Source organism: Zingiber officinale, chromosome 8A (genome assembly GCF_018446385.1).
Source record: "Zingiber officinale cultivar Zhangliang chromosome 8A, Zo_v1.1, whole genome shotgun sequence".
NCBI classification, from domain to species: domain Eukaryota; kingdom Viridiplantae; phylum Streptophyta; class Magnoliopsida; order Zingiberales; family Zingiberaceae; genus Zingiber; species Zingiber officinale.
This window is the reverse complement of record NC_056000.1, coordinates 8,669,348-8,689,558: the sequence shown is the minus strand read 5'-3', so window position 1 is coordinate 8,689,558 and position 20,211 is coordinate 8,669,348. Positions and strand designations below refer to the sequence as shown.

The following is a 20,211-nucleotide window of genomic DNA, read 5'->3' as shown; positions in this document are numbered from 1 at the left end:
TGATGGCGAACAAGCTGACACTCGTCTTCTGGTAACGTCGACTGCTGGCAAAGTGGTGGAGGAAGGTCGTACGGAAGTCTTTGAAGCTTGTGATGGATCCGTCCGGCAACCTCCGAAACCACCGTTGAGCCGATCCCGAGAGGGTGGTAAGAAAAACTTGACACTTCACCCCATCGGTATATTGGTGAAGGGTAGCAGTGTTGTCGAATTTACCCAAATGATCATCCGGATCGGTGGTCCCATTGTATTCACCGATCGCCGGGGGCACGTAGTGCTTTGGCAGAGGGTCCCTCAAGATGGCCTCTGAGAATTGACGATTGACCCGCTCAGGCGAGGCATCCGCTCGGGGGGCTTTACCTTTTCTGTTATCCCGTATTGGTACTTCATCCGACGAAGAACCTCTATCACGATTAGCTGCCGCAGCTTCAGGAGGAGTGCGGAAGAGAGCTCGATGGAATGGAACTGTGGCTGGGGGTACTTCCGCTCGGCCACCTGATGCTGATGTGGCTTGCTGCTCAGGCCGCTCGGTGGGTGCCTTCTGTTTTTGTTCCACAAGCTTAGCGACCCTTAACTCGATCAAAGCGTCGAGTTTCTCCGTGGAAAGTGTCACCGTGTGCTGTCGTCCAGCCTCGTCCATTGCTTCTGATCGGATGTAGGAGCGTTCCCACAGACGGCGCCAAATTGATCCTGTCCGAAAGCTGAATCAACGGACGCTGGGCACGTGGTGCTCTCCGAGTCGTTGGCGTAGATCTCCGATTGGTCGTACGAAACTCCGGCGAACCTGCACAGAAGTCGGGCCGGGAAGGGATTCCCGGTGGCGACCCTCCGACGCTCAAGTCAGGCAAGCTAACAGTGAAGAAGTGGCTCCAAAAATATCAGAACGCGTACCTCCGGCGAAGTATAGGACTCCTTATATAGAGCGGTGAAAGAACTCATGCACACATACCGAGGCAAACACGTGTTATTAGCCCATACCTTGGTATGTGTTTGTCAGAGAGCTTACCTGACACCATACTGCTACAGTACAGGCACACTTTCGATGGGACAGCAGAACACCTCGTCGCCAGATTAGGAGTATGGCCTAGTCATAGGACTTGACAGCTGTCATAAGATATAAATTGTCCTTCTCTCCCTACCCCATGACGGGGTGTCCGTCCGGCCGGCTGGACGGGGCGTTCGTCCGGCCGGCACTCATCTTACACCCGGCCGGATGGCACTCACATCCCGTCCTGCTCTCCGTATGCCTCGGTATGCTGGGGAGATCCTCGGTAAGGTGCTGTGGGGACTGCTAGCAGTATGTCACCTTGTCTTCGGCTGAGCATGACTTCTGCTCGGCCCTTCGCTACTGTTCAATCGAGCGCCGGAACCCCGACTCCTGTTGGGACGCCTTTTGCCATCGGTTATTCACCGATCGGCCGGTCGGGAGGTCAGCCCATCGTTCTCCTGTCGGTCGATCGGTCCGTCCTTCTCTTATGAATCCGGTCGGCTCATCCTTCTCCGATGGACCACATGGACCTTTGACTTCCACGTGGCGTTGACCCCTCAAAATGGGGGTCCCCTGTTCTAACCGCCGGATCACCTAGGTAGTCGAATACTGAGGCAAGGGAAATCTCGGTAGATCTTGGAAGTCAGGTGGATTCGATAGGTCTGGAGGATCTGATCGCGATCGACCGGACCAGCGGATCTCGGTAAATCTAAGTTTAGATTTATCATAGTATTCCGTATTACTATTATTGTTGTTGGCTAATGTAGTATTGCAGGAAAAGTCTTAGTGGATCAGGCGATCAAACACTGAGTAGGTAAAGTCCAAACAAGTTTGGAGGACCAATGTTTGGCAGATAAGTTGAGGTATGCAATTGGAGGAGCGACAGTGAGGTCGTGTTCTTGAAAGGAACAACCTAAAGTCGCTAATCCAACTAAAGAAACAGGGAAGGTTCTCTGTTCGGTCGACCGAAAAGGTTTATCGGTCGACCAAACACTTTAATGTCATTAAGTGCTGAAGATCGAATCAGCATCAGATCTCAGCGAAGATGGAAGGGAGCTGGTTCGGTTGACCGAACATAGGGATTGGTCGACCGAATGTTAACGACTCTTATAAAAGTGAGCTTGAGGTCCGAGGCTGTGCAACAAAATCAGATCTGTTCGAAGTTCACCTCTGTGCAAGCTATTATTCATGCTACTAATCTTCTATGCATCCATCAAGCAAGCTGCTATACCATCCAAGAAGTACCGATCGAGCTGCATCTTCTATCTAAGTAATCGGTATATTTATTTAGCTTGTTTTGTACTTAATCTAAAGTAAGATAGTAGGCTGTTACTATCTTACACATTTCATTGTACGATCTGCTTCTCTCCGAGGTTTTCGGAGAAAAGAGTTTTAGTGGATTGCCCAACGATACAATCAAGGATCGCGAACCTTGGAGTAGGAGTTGACCTAGGCTCCGAACCAAGTAACCGAACCTCTTCTTTATTTTCCGTTGCACGACTTTGATTTAAACAAGTAAAAGAAAAGTTTTTAAAGAGTGCAATATTCATCCCCCCCTCTATCACACTCATTCGATCCTACCAAGTTGACCATGGTCTGGGCTCCCAGACCGGTCAAGTTCAGCCGGGGTGCCTTGCCAAGGCGCCCCTGTGAGAAGGCGGTTTGGGCGCTCGAAACCCTTCCAGGCGCCCAGACCGAAAATTTTATCCAGACCCGTTTTGTCGCGATTCGTTGCGATGTGGATAAACTTTATCCATACCCAGGTGCCCGGAACCCTTCTAGGCGCCCGGATTAGGCTTATAAATGCAGTCCTGATTTTTGTAATTAGAACAACATTTGTAACAACTTCTATGCTTACACTTCTAGTTTTGTTCTTTATTTTTATACTTTCAACGTTGTAAGAGGCCACTCCGCCTTTAGAAGAAGGAGACCTTAGTGAGCTTTATTTGTCTTAATTAGCAATTCTCTGATTGCAAATCAAGTAAATATTTATTGCCTTTATCTTTATTTTATTCATTTCTTTTTTGTTGTTTTACAAGTATTTTGCCTAACTTAGATCGACGTTCGAGAAAGGGTATTTGTATATTGTTCATGGCTATTCGTTTATGTTTCCTGGATAATGGATATGTACCGCCAGAAAAGATGTTATGTGTCATGATGAGTATGTCTCTAATTCATTTGGAAGAGCGGCTAAGTAAAGTGTAACAACATTATTAACATTGATCGCTCTGAGAGCGGCTATGTAAGGTGTAACAATCTTCTTAGCAACTATCGCTTAGTGTGTTTACTGCCGCATGAACCATTTTCTCTAAGTATGGATTAGATGTTTTGATATAGTCTTTGTGACTAAACCCTTATATAGTCTATGCGACTTATTTAGTCTGTGTGACTAACTAATCTTAGTGACTTACCTTGGACGAGTAGAAAATGTAGGAAATGGGAACGTGGGCATGCTCACGTTGGCCACTTTCTTTTGGAAAAAAGTCCCTTTTATCCCTGGGATAATTCCCATTATAAAGGGTGCGTCCAAGGGTAGTTCACGAGGAAAAAAAGGAGAGGGGTTGTGAACGTGAGATTCATTTTCACGTAGAAGAAGAACATTCGAGGCTACAAGATTTGATTTGTAGAATTGCGGAGAACTTTCTAATTCTGTGATCGCTCTTCCGATAGTAAGAGATGTCTTCCTCCATCTAGCATTTTCTCCTCTTCGAATTTCGCTGCAACGAGATATGATTTATTGTTTCGTATAATAAATTTCTATTATAATTCCATCAGCTACAACTGTCAAGTAAAAAGGCATATCAAGGGCAATTACAATTGTCCAAGATTAAAAAACAAAGGAAAAGAAAGGAAAAAGGGTCAAGAAATTCCATCACAAGAACCTCAAAGCAACGTGGAGCGAATTATCATCATCTGAGTCCAAAAAAGAAGAATACACCGAGCTACCACTAATGGCTAGTCATCAAGAATTAGAAGTCGAAGACACCTTAGTAGAGAGCATTAATGAAGGGGGAGCGTGCACCTACGAGTCCGACACGATAAGTGAGATACAACTCTTACCTTCTAACCAATTATATGATGTAATAAATTAAAATGTTTAAGTATATCTTATGTAAATTATGAACTAAGTATGTGAATCTAAAAAGGATTAGCATTGACTTTGAAAATAAAATATTAAATATATGCTTAAAGGAAGAGTTTGATAAAGTTATAACTAAAAATGTGAGATTAAAAAATAAAATAGAAATGTTAGAGTAGGAACGCTCAAATTACTTATAAGCTCTAAAAAAAAATTTAGATATAATGAGGGGAATAATTGATATATTAGAAATTATACGGGTCAAATTATAAAAGATGTTAAAAATAATATTTTGAAAAAAAGATATTTAATTAATGCAGTAGGTAATAATTTATTTTGGATATTAAATTTTATTTTAGTCTACTAAACTGATTTTATATGCATGTTTGAAATTAACTTAGTTGAATTTTTAAAGCATTGGCTAAATTAATTGTTTGTACCCTTTATGTTTGATTTTCTTTCCGTTTAACTTGTTTTGCGATAAAAAATTATATTATCTATTGGTGGGAATTTTTTTTGAGATTTTTCGAAGATTAAATATTTTTTATAATTTTTTTAATAAAAATTAAAATTTTAAATTTGAAAGTTTTCTGAAATTAACTTTTGAAAATTTTATTTTTTTTCCTAATATAACGGGTTGATTTTGAATGTTTAAAAAAATAATTAAGAGTTTTAGAAGTAAAAAATTTATTTTTAAGTATTTTTTTTTTTTGTAAAACATGTAAAAAAATATTTTCTAACTAAAGAAAAATAATTTTCTCACTGAGATTTTTTATAAGACCAGAATAATTATGTTTCCTATTTAAAAAAAGTTTCAATATTTTTTAAAACTTAAAAATATTTTTCAAATTAGTTTTTGGAAAATCTGAGATTTTATTTTTTAAAATAATTTTATTTGAAAAATAATTTTGATAAAAATACAGAACCTTGGATCATCTTTGAACAACCTCTTACCTCCTCTGTGTTGGTCTTGGGACAGGTTGGCGGGGGGGCGTTGGGGGCGAGCGTATTCGCCTTTTGTCATAATCTTTGAACAACCCCTAGAAAATTTTATCAAATTTTCTTTTATTATTTTTTTCCTAATTTTTTTATGTGATTAAAGGGGGAGAAATTATGACACGTTAAGAGGGAGATTACAAAGTTATCAATTGTTCTTAATTACAATATTTAATAATTATACTTAATTACAATATTTGATGTTATGATTATTTTTTTATAAATCATATTTCTTGTTTGTTAGTCTTAACCTTAACTCGGGTTGATGTACATCAAAAAGTGGAAGTTTGTAAATACTCCGGGTTAATTTTGATGTGATCAACCGAGTTAAGTTAAATATTGTGTTTTTGATACTTGTGTTTGATTGTGCAAGTACTTAGAAATACAAAAAAATTGAGTGGAAGGTGCAATGAGCGAGAAAGATAACACGAGAAGAGAGTCAACGAGTTCAGTACATCCGAGTGATGAGGAGCTGCAGAAGAGTACATCGGTGAAGCGAAAAAGACTCGTGTGACCTATTTGAGGGATGAGAAACCAGAAGGAAGTCTGCTCGAGGAGAAGGTCGGAGTTGGGTTTCGGGTGAGCTCAACTTTAGACAACCAAAGTATCACCCAAGCGATGAAGTTCGAAAATGATCAACTGGGAAGTTGACTATGAAGACTCGAACACCCGAGGTGCCTCAGATGATTGGAGGCGCCTCGGGGTATCTAGTAGATAAACTGTTGCAAAAGGGAATGGAGATGCCTCAATTGACTAAGGTGCCTCGGATAAACAGTAATCAAGGCACCTTAGGTCAATTGAAAGCGCCTCCAATGTCGTGGAACTGCTGTTGAGTCATTGTGATGAGGATGAGATTTTATCTCATTGGAGGCGTGGAATATCATTAGAGGTACTTTCAATGCCACATTAGCAATGATCACTTCTGACCAGAATGCTATAAATAACATCTTAGAGTTAAGAGTTCAATAACACACATGTAGAATCAACTTTGTATTTCATTTCTAAGTTTCTAATTATTGTAAGAGGTTTCTTCATCTTCGACTATTATCAAAGGAGTTTTCTTTTAGTACTTTCAATTGTTTTGTATTAACAATCACTTATTTTGTAACAAAGTAAATCATAAATCTCTTCTTTATTTTTAATTAATTATGTGTCTTTGCTAAGTAAGAAAAAAAGAGAGAATTTTAACTTATTTTATAGATTGTCTATTAATCCCCTCTAGTCGGATCTGATCTAACAGTATGTTTCTCTTCAAAGGCCAAGTAATTAACCTTGAAATGATTTAAAAAATTAAGCATTAGCTCTGCTAAATTTAGTGATTGAAATTCGTGAGATATATGTAAATTAATTGTGCAATATTGCACAGATGAATAACTAGTTTTGCATAAATTTTATAATTTGATGTGAAATTTCGTAAATTAACGTGAGGAATAAATGCGATCTAACAGTGTAGAATCACAAATATCAAATAATTACTGCTTTATCTCGATATGTAATAATCGTCTTTTCGACCCGGCGAGTCGAACCGATTTGACTCTGCCATCGTCTCGCAGAAATGCGACCCAGATTCGAGTCGGGCTCCGACTCCATTATCTGACGGTGAGGATTCCATTTATCGAGACAACGGACGGCGGATCCACGTTCCGCATGGAGTTTACTATGCGGACTATCCGATCGGAAAATGGAGTTCCACGAGGCTTCCTTTTATCTCGACCTATATATTGTCTTCCTCCCGAATCAATAGCCCCTATAAAACCCTTGATTTGAATCCCACCATTGGGAACCGATCTCTCTCACTCTTTTTCTTCTCCCACCTCGCTCTCCTGTCGCCGGCGCTATCATACCCGTGCTATAAACCCCCGGGCTCACGTTCTCCCCCTCGGCGGCGAGTAGGGTTCCGACGGTCAAGGCTTAGCTCAAGATCTCGCGATTCGAGGTCATTTTCTTCCGTTTCAGAAATATATATATGAATATCCGTTGCTCTCCATGTTAAGCTCTATGCTGTTTGTGTCGAAAACACTCCCTATTTGAATTCTTATATTCCATGGTTTGGTCTTGGATTTAGGTTTAGGCATAGGTCTGTTTTTGATGACCTGAAAATAGCTAATTCTGCCTTGATTTCTTTATTCTGGATCTCTATCTTCTTCGTTGTGGTTAATTGGATTTATTCTCTGTTCGACTTGTGGAATGGTAAATAAGGTTTCTTTTTCAGACTGAAAAGGCGTATTTTGTTTCTTTTTTAGACTTTTCCTGCTGGAAAGACTTGTGTTGAATCTTCTTATTTTCTCTTCCCATTAATCAAACTTGCCAGGTGATTTGTGTGATTTAAATTAGAATCTTAGAAAGGAAATCAGGAAGATAATTAACCTAAGGATTGAAAAAATGGCATTGGACTTATATGATCATAAGCGCAGATACTGGTTATTCGAATGTTCTTCTTATATATTCGGGCTTCGATAATTTATTTGTCTATTTTTTTGTTCTAGCACGAGATTAACTTGTTTGTTACCTGTTGAAGAGATGAATACATAATTTATTAAATGGACAAACAATAATTTCCCTAAATTTCTTTCCATGATAATATGCTGCTTGCTGAACTGCATTTTCATTGCTTTAGGTTGATGGCTAATTACCGATTTTGATCTATATTTTCTTACTTAACTTCATAGTTAACAGCAGATTTTGGTTGCAACAACTCCTCAATTTAATTAGTTTTATTGAATTATTGAGACAATTTTATTAAATATAAGTTACAATTTTAGATTGAAAAGTGCACATTGCTGCATCATAATGTGCTCTTCCTTTTGTCTCTAGAAAGCATCTTGTCATTAGCCCAAACTAAAAAGGGAAAAGCTACTAAATGAGAGAAAGCAGCCTAGATCGCTTCATTACTATTAGGTCAGATTTGTGCCATAGTCCTACCCTTACATTGTCCATGAGGATAAGTATTTTCTTTCAAAGGGGGAAGTGATGTCGAAAGTACCTAGTTATCGAAGGTTTAAGCAACTAAGAATCTAGAAAATGATGCGGTTAATTGAAATATTTCCCTGTAATTAGGATTTAGGAGTTTGCATTATATCAGAATTAGCATTAATTTGTTGCATGTATTGGGTCAAGTGTCTTTCCAAATGGTTTGACATGAGATGCTATTTGCAGATCTTAAGTAGGAGGCATGTTTAGGAACAAATTTTCATGTTTGGTGTGTGGATGTAGAAAGCTCAGGTCAATGGTCCTGATCCATAGTTAGCTTCCCAAGAGGCAGGCAACAGGTGGTATAATCTACTAGAGATCCTGTGTTTCTATTCTACTTATCCAGTCCTGTTTGAGGATCTTATCTAGATGTGTCAGCAACGGGGTTAAATTGAAGTGCGATAATTAATGTGAAAATTTTATGTTGGCAAGGACAATATAAGCAGAATCTATAGATTTTGATTTTTTTTTTAAATGATATTTGGATATGGGATTATAATTTGAGGTGCATCCAACTATTTACCTTTGAGCATTGCAAATTTCTGTGAATTCTGACTTGTGCATGAAAATATTAAGTTTATTTGAATCCATTGTTTTGTATTGGAATTAGGAAATCATTAGTTATAAACATATAAGGTGAGACTGGATTTTGTATGCTTTCACATGAATTGCTAATTAGATTTGGCATATCTTTCATGACCATGTTTCTGAAATCGTGAATCTTTTAAGTGAAATACTTGGGACTCCTCAAAATGCAATCATGTTACATTTTTGGCATTCTTTAGATTGAAATCATTCAGGTTCTCATATGTTTTTGTTACTTTCTTTAGTTTGATTATCCTTATAGTAAATATTAATTAACTAAAAGAATCCATTTAGTTTGGAGATAAATTTTTACGTTCATATATACATAATAGGAAATTCATTTAATAAAAAGAGGATAGGTTGATGCTTGTCCAAATTGTCAGAATCATATATTGTTGTTTATGATATAGTTTTCAATTTCGGTAGTTGTATGGTTTATAGTTTGTATTTTGAGGTGTTTGCTCAATTGTGTAACAGAGTTGATTGTTTTTCCCATAGAAATGAAAATAGGCATTAATCATTCAGTAATATCTTTTCTGTCTCTTGTATTTTTTTCTCCTTTTTTTTGCAAGAATATTTCTAAGCATTATCTCATCATTATTGTGATTGCTGCACTATCCTTTGAATTCCTGTTTAACATTAAACAAACTAGGCCAAAAATTCCTATGAAAAGTGATGTTTTAATTGTTCTGAATATTGTTGGGTTCATTCCTGCTCCCGCTCCCTAGTTTGATTGGCCTTATTATTGTATGTGAAGTTTATTCATAGCAATGTTCCCACTAAGGTTAGTTAGATTCTCTGGGTTTTTTTTCAAGGGAAAAAAATGGCATTCAAGAAGTAAAAATTGAGAAATTATTCTTTTCCTATGAAAATTTTCTATAGTTTTAAGTAGCTTTGTCTGCCATTTTCATCTAGTGATGACATACATTTCTCTAGAAAGAATTTGTATTTTTTCCAGCACATACTGGAGGCAAATCTATTAGTTATAGTATATTTATTTGATCAAAGAGGGATTTGATTACATGCCCTTATTAAAAACTTACAAGGTCCTTACCAGATCAGCTAGTTGGCACGTCCTCAGGGTACTGTATTATTGATGTTTTTAACTTTCTTAAGAAAAATTTGAATTTTATCGTTTATGAGAAAACTACTATGCACCCACTGATACAAGGAGCATTAGGTGTCTCTTCAATTTCTCTCTGTTTTTGATACACTAATGTCTAAACAAGGAGTAGAAAAACAAAAAACACAAAGTTCATTTACCATTCGAAAAGAAAGGATGGTGAAGTCAACAAAAAATTGGGTATCATGATTTTTTCAACAGCTTTTCTGATCATTTATAGTTTGATCAATCTTTCTAAAATGGAAGAGAATATACAACAATAGAAGTCCTACCTCAGACATACATAAGTTGTTTGATTAGATTAAACATATATCAATAATGTTGGATATGAATGATATGAAGGCATAATGAGATACTATATTTTTTTTTATTTTAATGTTTACTCTTTTGTATTAAGAACTTCTTAGTTTGCATAATGCTAAAGCTGTGTTGAAGATTGTCATAGAACAAAGATTTCCTAGTTATGTTGTATTAAGTATGACTTATGTATATGCTTGGCAAAGTAAACTACACATCTTTTGCTTTCTTACTATACCAAATGACCATGTCTTTTTCTGTTAATAGTACTTCTGTAGCCATGCCACTATATTGGTTCGCTTCATAATATTGATTAGGGTATTTTATGGCAGAGGTGGATTCATTTTTGGTATGGTGGTGGCCACTTTAAAAAGATTGTCCACTGCCTTCCCAATATAAACAATTGAGCAAAACTTCTTTGTCTCATGTTGTCAATTACATTGGCATGGTTTTCCTTTTGCAATCATTGTCTTTTGTCATTGATTAACATTCAATTATATATTTTTTATTTTCTGAAAACTCATTAACCATCAATTTTTGGTATGCTAGAATAAACTATGGCCACATTTGAATTGTACCGAAGGTCCAGTATTGGTATGTGTTTGACAGAAACTCTAGATGAGATGGTTTCAACAGGAGCTTTGAGCCCAGAGCTTGCTATTCAAGTTCTTATGCAGTTTGATAGGGTGAGCTAATTTCTTAGCAGTTGTCAAAATTCTTCAGGAACTTCTGAGGTCATATAAATGTGCTGATATTATCTTTTTCCAGTCTATGACTGAGGCTTTGGAGACTCAAGTGAAGAGCAAAGTTACTATCAAGGTAAAAGTTTATAGCTACCATTTTAGATACTCTTTAATGCAATACTCATTTCAGTGAGGCTCTTTGATCTCCTCTTATGTTTAATATTTTATGCTGCTGTTGATCTAACCTTTTTTTTTTAACATAAATCTAAATTGATGCTCCTTAGGATACTTGTGCTTTTGACTCTTCATTATCCCTTCCCATTTGAGCATGATGTTCTTTATCAATCAAATATAAGTATGATATGTGAAATCTTGTATCTGATTTTTTTAGAAACCAAGAATGGAGTTTTGTAAGAACTTTAGTTACACTGACAAACTCCATATCGAGTTGTTGGTTATCCTCTCCACTAGGTTTCAAATCTGAACACCCTGAAAAAATGGAAGATGGAATGAACTGCTTTGTCAATTGCTTTAGTTACTTATGATAAACATTTTCCATATAGGTCATGGTGATATATATATATATTTTAAGCCTAATAGGACCTTGTCTGAAATAAGGTTGCAAGTTCTCTATTACATGTCCAGGGGATTTGTAGTCCTAAGCTCCTGTAATTGTAACATGCCGTCCCATGTACCTAGAGAAACCCTAGTAGATCTAAATTCTTATGACTAAGGGTATCATTGGTGCGACAACTATCAATTGGCATTATTTATATGTGGCTAGTATACACTGAACTATGTTGTACCTGATCAATTTCCTGTTTTAACTATTCCTTCTTTCTTGCAATTTAATCCTTGAAGCTGACAGCTGAATGCCATTTTTAAGTTTGATGTACTATTGTGAAGAAGAAATAGGAAAGTATTCTTGTGCCCTTGTTGTCTGCAGCATCCCTAACTCTGTTTTTCTCATTTTCTTCTTATTGGCCACGCAAAGATGAATTTCTTTGATCCTGCTGCATATGCTCTTGTTTTATACAATAAGTAACACAAACCTTCATTATTTATGATCATAATCTCCTGGAGTCATATAGCCAACCTATTTATGGGATAAGGCTTGGTTGTTGTTATTGTACAATCTCATGTATATATATTTTGATCTATTGTTATCTATTAGGTGCTTCATGTTGACAAGACCGCATGCCATATTTGTTGGATTACAGGTGCTTGCTTGACGAGTGATGCAAGATTAGATTAGATTAGATAGATAGATAGATAGATAATGAGTTAGTTGTCTCATCAAACCAAGTTATAATATCTTGGTTCTTGAATTGGACAATTTGGCTCAAGTTTGAAAACATTTAGAGCTTTAAATGAAAATTGATGAGCTGAGTTTAGTTATATTCATGTTCGATTTATTTATAGCCTGAGCTTAAGGAAATGTTCAGGTTTGTTCATTTAGTGTTTTAATTACAAATGAACTCTTATTGATCACTTCTGCGTAGCTCATTGATTATGGCAATTCTGTTGGTTCATTGCTTATATTAAAAGTTCAAAGTTTGGACTGTTAGCAAAGGGACTAGACTATCCCTTTTATATTACTAGAGTAGGCAATTGCCATGGGCATGTGTCCCATACCCATGTACTAACTCAATGTCGGATACTTATTCTTCGATAGGGCAATAAACAAAAGCCAAGCCGAGCCAAGCTTTGTGATATTCAAGCTTGTTTGATAAGGTAACTGAGTCGAGTCGAGCCGAGCCGAGCCGAAAATGAATCAAGCTGTTAAAATGATTGTGCAAGCTTGGCTTGGTTTCTTTTTTATGAGCTTGAGTTTGGTTTGAGCTTGGCTCGTTTAAATGTTATCGAACTCTCAATTCAAGCTTGTTTGATTAGTTATTGAGTTTAATAATACAAATTTATTTATTCATTTTGAAAGTTTCTTTATTTATTTAGTAAGTTGATGAGAGTTTTATTGACGAACATGGTTCATAAATATTCACGAACGTTAACGAGCTGAACACATGTGTTCAAGTTTATTCGTTTAGTTAAACGAGTTGTTCGAGCTTGTTCATTTAATTGATCTTGTGTATATTGAATAAACATAAACAAGTTTGTTGGGATGCAATCAAAGTTCCACATTGGAAAGATTTCGGAAAAATCATGGGGTTAAAAGGATGTAGGATATCTCCATTGGTATGAGGCCTTTTGGAGAGAGCCCAAGAGTAAAGTCATGAGGGCCTAGGCCCAAAGTGGACAATATCATGCCATTGTGGAGATATGTGGACATCCTTTAGGCACAACAAATGGTATCAGAACCATGGTCCATACCAGATGCAATGTGGGGTGGCCTTGAACGAAGTTGAGGGTAGGCCCGGAGCTGGTCATGAGTGGCCAGATGCTCGTGGGGAGGCCCGGAGCAGGTCAAGGTGACCGGATGCTTGTGGGGGGCTCGGAGCAGGTCAGAGTAACCGGATACTTGCAAGGGGCAAGTAGGTCAGGGTGACCGAATGCTCACGGGGAGGCCCGAAGCATGTCAGGGTGACCGGATACTCACGGGGAGGCCTGGAGTAGGTCAAGGTGATCGGATACTCACGGGGAGACCTGGAGCAGGTTAGGGTGACCGGATACTTGCAAGGAGGCGAGTCGGTCAGGGTGACCGGATGCTCGCAGGGAGACCCGGAGTAGGTCAAGAGTGACCGGATGCGGATGCTCACCGGGAGGTCCAAAGCAGGTCAGGATAACCGGATGCTCGCGCGGAAGCCCAGACTATAAGAGTAATTGTGGTCCTTCGTTTGAGCGGAGGATTGTTGGGATTCAATCAAAGCCTCACATTGGAAAGATTTGGGAAAGATCATGGGGTTAAAAAGATGTAGGATATTTCCATTGGCATAAGGCCTTAGGGAGAGCCCAAGAGCAAAGCCATGAGGGTCTAAACCCAAAGTGGACAATATCATACCATTATGGAGATATGTGGACATCCTTTTGGGCACAACAAAGTTCTTATCAAACACCAAGTTTGTTCACGATCGTTCGGTTCATTTACAACCTATTCTTCGATTACTAAAATTGGCAAAGATTTAGGCACAACTTGTCTTCAGCTCTGATACCACAATAAGTTTTACTTGCTAACCATTTTTCATAAAGCACAAGCTGTTAATAAAGGGTTAATTTATATAATTGTTTTATAAACTGATTAAACATGTTCTCTTGACCATGATTTTCTGTCATGGAGTAAGATGTGTTTCCCACTCCTATAAATATTCTCATGACCTTTAGTCCCCTTCGCTGTAAGGAGCTATCATTACTTTATACTAGGACAACCAACCCACTGACCTATTTCTTGGGCTTGTGAAAACTCGTTATATGCTATCACCAACAAGTATCAATACTTCTATCTATTCAGCATCCATCTTTTCTGATTCTAAACCTTGCATTTTTGTTGATAATCTGCTAATTTGGATCCTTCTGAAACTCTGAGATTGTTCTGCAGGGTCATCTGCACACTTACAGGTTCTGTGATAATGTTTGGACGTTCATCTTACAAGACGCAACTTTCAAAAGCGATGAATTTAATGATCAAGCAAGGAGAGTGAAGATAGTCGCATGTGACTCCAAGTTACTATCACAGTGAGAGTCGTCTCATTTTCTTCTCCTAGGATCATCGATGTGTGTGCGTGTAAAAGTTATCTTCCTTGTGAATTGAAAGACACTGATCCCTCTGCCAAACTTGGTTTCTGGCAAGTTTATTTTATGTATCTGACTTGAACCCCGTGAGATGGCTCATTATGTGGGTTATCTGTGTGCTCCTATAATAATTTCAGCAAACATTAGTATTTAGTTCAGTTCGACGACGTCAGTACTTGTTGAACATTGAATTTAATGCATACACGTTTATTCAGCTCGGGAATGTAATTTACCTCTGTCAAGCAGGAGAACCAAGAAACATGCATCAAACTGGTAAGTTCTGCTCATCAATTTTCTCAAGCCTCCACTGGTTGAAGAATTAAAATTTTTGAGGCTTACTTTTTTCACACCATGCACGTGTGTGCAAAAAGTAGTATATTAATCCAATTGTAAATCGTATCATTCATATTGACTTAATTCTAACATGTTTCTACACGGCCACTGAAATTATTTAATTTTGAAAAATATTCCAGAGATTCACATGTTCGTGTTAGATATGCAGAATATAGAAAGAGACAGAGTGGATGAGGCCATGTAGAGGGAAAAGTTTTCTCTCCTCCACATTTTTTATATTTAACCTTCAGTCTTTTTTCGGAGCATGGTGGTGAGAGGTGATTTGGACCATGACACCCCGTGCTTCAAAAAATAGATTGAATCTATCTGTTTAACGGGTTAAATTGAGAAGCAAAATCTAATCTGATCCACGAGTTTTCGATTAATGTTCATTGACTTGTTTAACGGGTCAGTGCAGAATACGAAAAGCACCACGGTTGACATGGTCATCCTCCAATGTCAAATTGAGGAGAGATCACAGAAAATGCTTCCTTGATTTTAGGATCAACTCCAATTCTCGAAACTCTTTGCTTTTGATCATCAACTCATTTTTGGCTTCTTTAGAATTCCAATGCAATAACAAGTAAGAATATCTACCCCTGTTTAATTTTCAACTCAAGATTTTTCACGCGTGCAGCAGTGTTCCAAATCCAATTGCCTTGCAAAAGCATTTGATTTGCAGAAGAGGAAGATCGCTAGAATTATGATGCAATTGATTGGCACTCCCACTGGGTTATATTTAACGAAGGATTCAAATTAAAGGTGGGAAATTCTATTTTCTTTCAGTTTTTTTTGTTCTTTGTTTATACTTTTTCTAATGTGCTCTCGGTGATTCTCCATTTTGATTCCCTTCTATCTCGTCTACAGTGTCCAAAAGAAAACAGGGGGGATTCCGTAGAGAAGATTTTTTTTTTTTTTTTGGATGAAATCTATGAATCATTCCCCATCGTGATCTCAGGGAAAGAAGAACATGAATCAACCGCGCAATCGATGAACAAGCATATATAGTTTGCATAAGGTTTCAAATAAATGAAAATTAATCTATCGAGATCTTTCGCGAAGAAATCGAACCGCAGATGGATCAGGATCCTGGGATCAACGACGACCTGGCCACGTGCAGCAGCAGCGGCGGCAAGGCGCCGCAGTGCTCCGTGATCTCGACGTACCGGGCCAAGATCGGCGGCGCGCTCCGTGCCGTGACGGTGGTGTGGAGCAAGAACCTGATGCACCACTCGCTCTCGGTGTCGATCGACGGCAACCACGGCGCGGCGACATGCAAAGTGGAGATGAAGCCATGGCCTTTCTGGAGCAAGAAAGGCTCCAAGTCCTTCGACGTTGACGGAAGCCATGTCGACGTGTCGTGGAACTTCCGTCTGGCTAAGTTCACCGACGGGCCGGAGCCCTACGAAGGATATTTCGTCGCCGTTGTCTCCGGCGACGAGGTGGTGCTGTTGATCGGCGACAGGAAGAAGAAGGCATACAAGAAAACCAAGTCTGATCCGTTTAAACCGCTTTCTTTTCTTTATTTGGAAATTTGCTCTTAATGTTCACATAATTTGGGGTTGGAATCTTGAGCAAGGTCGCGGCCGTCGTTGGAGGAGGCGGCGCTGGTGTCGAAGAAGGAGACGGTCTTAGGAAAGCGAAGCTTCGCCGCGCGGGCCAAGTTCGATAGCCAGCGAAGCAAGGAACACGACATCGTGGTGGAGCATTCCATCTCCGACCAGACCAAGGACCGCGACGGCACCGAGCTGTGGATCACCGTCGACGGCGCCGTCCTCGTCCACGTCGGCAACCTCCAGTGGAAGTTCCGCGGCAGCCAGATCGTGTGGATCGACCAGCTCCCGGTCCAGGTCATCTGGGACGCCCACGACTGGCTCTTCAAGCCCCACGGCCTCACCCACGCCCTCTTCTTGTTCAAGCCCGGCCTGCCGGAGCCCATCCCCGCGCCGCCTGAAGCAAACGAGCCCGACAATGCTGCCGTCATGGTTAACGACGATGTTAGCGCTGCAGGTGGACATTCTTCCGAGTTTTGCTTCTTCCTGCACGCATGGAAGATCGAATGATTAACAGCGAAGTAGCTCTGTTATTATTATTATTATTATTATTATTTTTTATTCCTTTTCTAGTGTCCACCGAAAATGTAGAGGGACGTTATCCAACCGTAAGCCTGTAGATTTGGACTTGTCACCGTATCAACATTACTTGGTCGCAAAATATGTATTTTTTTTACTTTAAATATTTAAAATATCTTGAAATGAGGGGGGAAATATTTATCAACAACAAACCTTCATAATAATCTAGTCACTATATGATCAACTATATAGATTTTTTATATCATTAAATTTTATCTTTTACTATATCATTATCTATATTTAAATAAATTTTATTTTATTATTATTAACTAAGTCTTTTTTAATTTTTCTCTTTCTCGTTTGATATGTGTGTTTGTCATAGTTTCACATCACCTAACTGGAGCATTTATTGATCGTCTAAGTATATACTCATACCATTTTAAACACGTTTATCAGAGTTTTCCCTCAATAGATACAACTCCGACTTTCTCTCTAATGACATTTCTTATTATGTTCATCCTTGTATATCACACATTCACCTTAATATTTTCATTTTTTGCTTATGTACTTGAGTCATAGTCCAACATTCAGCTCCATATAACATAACAGGTATAATTATGGTTATATAGAACTTTCCTTTAAGTTTTAAAGGTACCTTATGATCACTTAAAACATTTGACACTTGCCTCTATTTCAATCATCATGCTATCATTTTGTAAAAATGATCCGCTCTCGGTTTCGGATAACTCATCATCTGCTATCTTAATAATTGTCTCATTATGTCTGATATTATAAACTTAAATTCTATATATTCTATTTTCATTCTACTAAGTCTAAAACCTTTCCCTTCTAGTGTTTCCTGTCAAGATTCTAGTTTAGTATTTACTCCTTCACGTATTTCATTTACCAAAATAATATTATATGCAAACAGCAACCACCACAGTATTGTGTCTTGAATATGTAAAGTAATTTCATCTTTAATTAGTGTAAAAAAATAGGAACTTAGAGTTGATCCTTAATATAACTCTATCTTTATTAGAAATATTTAAATTACTCTGCCTGAAATCTTTACTCTGGTCATCAAATCTTTGTACATATCCTTAATTAGTTCAATATATGTTACTTTTAGGACTTTATTATAAGTTTTTTCTAAGTCAATGAATACTATATGTAGATCTTATTTTTGTCCCAGATATTTTTCAATTAGTTATCTAAAATGTATAACTTCTATTATCGACTTTCCAGATATTAACCCAAATTGATTTTTGATCACCATGTTCTCATTTCTTAATCTTTTTTCTATTATTTTTTCCCAAAGTTTCATGGTATGACTCATTAGTTTAATACTAGTATACTTTGCATAATTTTATAGGTCTCCCTTATTCTTATATAAGAGAACTAGAGTACTTACCGTCCATTGATAGATATTTTTTTTCATTTTCAATATCATGTTAAATAATTTTATAAGTCATTCAATACCTTGTTTTCCTAGACACTTTTATACCTCTAATATCATCTGATCAAATGACTTTTCTTTTATGCATCCTATTTAAAGTTTGTTCTACTTCTGAAGTTTGAATTCTGCGATAAAAATTAAATTTTTATACTCATTTGACATACTTAAATTATCTAAGTTAAGTGGGTTATATAAACCTTCATTGAAAAGTTAATAAAAATATCTATTCCACCACTCTTTTATTTCTTCATCTTTTACTAGTATTTATTAAATTCATCTTTCATATATTTTGTTTGAATAAGATCTCTTGTCTTCCTTTCTCTCACTTTAGCTATTCTATAAATATCTTTTTCCTCTTCTTTTGTATCTAAATTTTTATATAATTATTTAAAAGTTTCATTCTTTACTTCATTCACTAGTTTCTTAGCCTTTTTTTGGCTATTTATATTTTTTTAAAATTTTCCTCGTTCATAAAAATATATAATTTCTTATAAGATGCTCGTTTTTTTCTTTCACTTTCTCTCGTACTTTCTCATTCCACCATCAAAATTTCTTATTTAGTAGTGCATGTCCCTTTGACTCACCAAGTACACTCTTAGTTACTATTTTCAACTTTGATATCATCTTATCCTATAACGTATTAGAGTCACCATATATTTCACCTAATACTTGTACTCCTATATTTTCCTTAAGTATATTTTGTTTCCATCTTTTAACTTCCACCACTTAATTTTAAGAGTCGTATATATTTTCTTTCTATTGATATTATGCTTGAGGCGTATATCCAACACTACTAATCTATATTGGGTAGTTAAGCTTGTTGGATCGAGTCGCATGTGAGGGAGGGGGGGGGGGGGGGGTTGAATCACATAGTTTTGAAAATCTTGTTCTTTTCGATTTTCAAATCAAGGTATGAATGCAGCGGAATAATAGAATGGACAAATGAAAAATAATATGAACACAAGCGGTTTACTTGGTTCGGAGCCTTTGACGACTCCTACTCCAAGACCCAGGTCCCGCGGACCTATCAATGGATAATCTACTAAAAAACCTCTTTCGATACCTCCGAAAGAGGAGATAGAGTACAAAGAGATCGAAAAAGTGTAACAAACTACACTTTCCGTTTATAAAAATTAAGTACAAAAAATGACTTTGTTACCAACACGTAGGGATCGAAGTGAGAGCGCACGAGTGTCGGTGTTGATCTGTCGGTCGCGATCGAAAGTCCTTGGAGTAGTTGTCGGGCATAGCAGCTTTGCAACAAGAAGTCGGAGCAGTCAGGACCTCAAATGGACGCGTAGTAGCTCGTATAGTAGTTGTTGAATGAAGCTTGATCGAGATTGCCTTAAATAGGGCATGAAAGGCGCCTTCCATAGGGCGTTGAAGGCGCCTCCAATGGGTCAAATCTGATCCTAGAACTTGCTTAAGCTTATCGCTGAATCGGTCAACTTTTATCCTCCAAAAGGCGCCTTCCATAGCCATTGAAAGCGCCTTCCATGAACAATTCGAAGACGTCTTCCAATGCTTGAAGGCGCCTTCAGGTACTGTTCATCTGAAGGCTTTTGTGCTCCATTTTTCCTGCAAAATGTGAGTCCAAACTAAAACATCTACCCTGCAAAATAAAGTTAACACAATTATAATAAAGAGTAATAATTAGTTCTGTCCTCCCATAACCAAGAACTGGTCAAGGTCTCAGTTTAGGGATCCAAAATGGGCATAAACTGGACCGACGCCTACTGTCTCTCAACCTAGGACGCATCCTTACTTAGCCACTCTCCTCCAGTGACTTACTTTAACTTACCAGCTTGCTGTTGACTTACCTCTTGACCCACCAGGTCTTTATGCCAGTTGTCCGATTCGCAGACCTAACTGGACTTCTGTTAATTGTCTAGTTCCACGAACCTAACTGGACTTCCTATCAGATATCTGGTCGGCCCGTTGACCTATC

General features: G+C 37.8%; 2 protein-coding genes across 2 annotated transcripts; both read left to right on the top strand.

Annotated features, from left to right (window-relative positions):
- Positions 1-6,783: 6,783 nt before the first annotated feature.
- LOC122012272 (transcription initiation factor IIA subunit 2-like) lies at positions 6,784-14,616 on the top strand. Its single transcript, XM_042568750.1, has 4 exons — positions 6,784-6,996; positions 10,585-10,721; positions 10,804-10,854; positions 14,209-14,616. The coding sequence occupies exons 2-4, from the start codon at positions 10,593-10,595 to the stop codon at positions 14,347-14,349; spliced, it is 321 nt and encodes a 106-aa protein (XP_042424684.1). The 5' UTR covers positions 6,784-6,996; positions 10,585-10,592; the 3' UTR covers positions 14,350-14,616.
- A 1,056-nt stretch (positions 14,617-15,672) lies between these two features.
- LOC122011596 lies at positions 15,673-16,874 on the top strand. The gene is made up of 2 exons (XM_042567978.1): positions 15,673-16,227; positions 16,315-16,874. The coding sequence occupies exons 1-2, from the start codon at positions 15,812-15,814 to the stop codon at positions 16,796-16,798; spliced, it is 900 nt and encodes a 299-aa protein (XP_042423912.1). The 5' UTR covers positions 15,673-15,811; the 3' UTR covers positions 16,799-16,874.
- Positions 16,875-20,211: the final 3,337 nt, after the last annotated feature.

What these genes read in the sequence shown, in the direction of transcription:
- LOC122012272 (XM_042568750.1), top strand. Translation starts at nt 10,593, where the DNA reads ATGGCCACATTTGAATTGTACCGAAGGTCCAGTATTGGTATGTGTTTG. An exon ending in TTCTTATGCAGTTTGATAGG is followed by an intron (nt 10,722 to 10,803) that starts GTGAGCTAATTT and finishes ATCTTTTTCCAG; the next exon opens with TCTATGACTGAGGCTTTGGA. An exon ending in AGAGCAAAGTTACTATCAAG is followed by an intron (nt 10,855 to 14,208) that starts GTAAAAGTTTAT and finishes ATTGTTCTGCAG; the next exon opens with GGTCATCTGCACACTTACAG.
- LOC122011596 (XM_042567978.1), top strand. Translation starts at nt 15,812, where the DNA reads ATGGATCAGGATCCTGGGATCAACGACGACCTGGCCACGTGCAGCAGC. An exon ending in AAGGCATACAAGAAAACCAA is followed by an intron (nt 16,228 to 16,314) that starts GTCTGATCCGTT and finishes ATCTTGAGCAAG; the next exon opens with GTCGCGGCCGTCGTTGGAGG.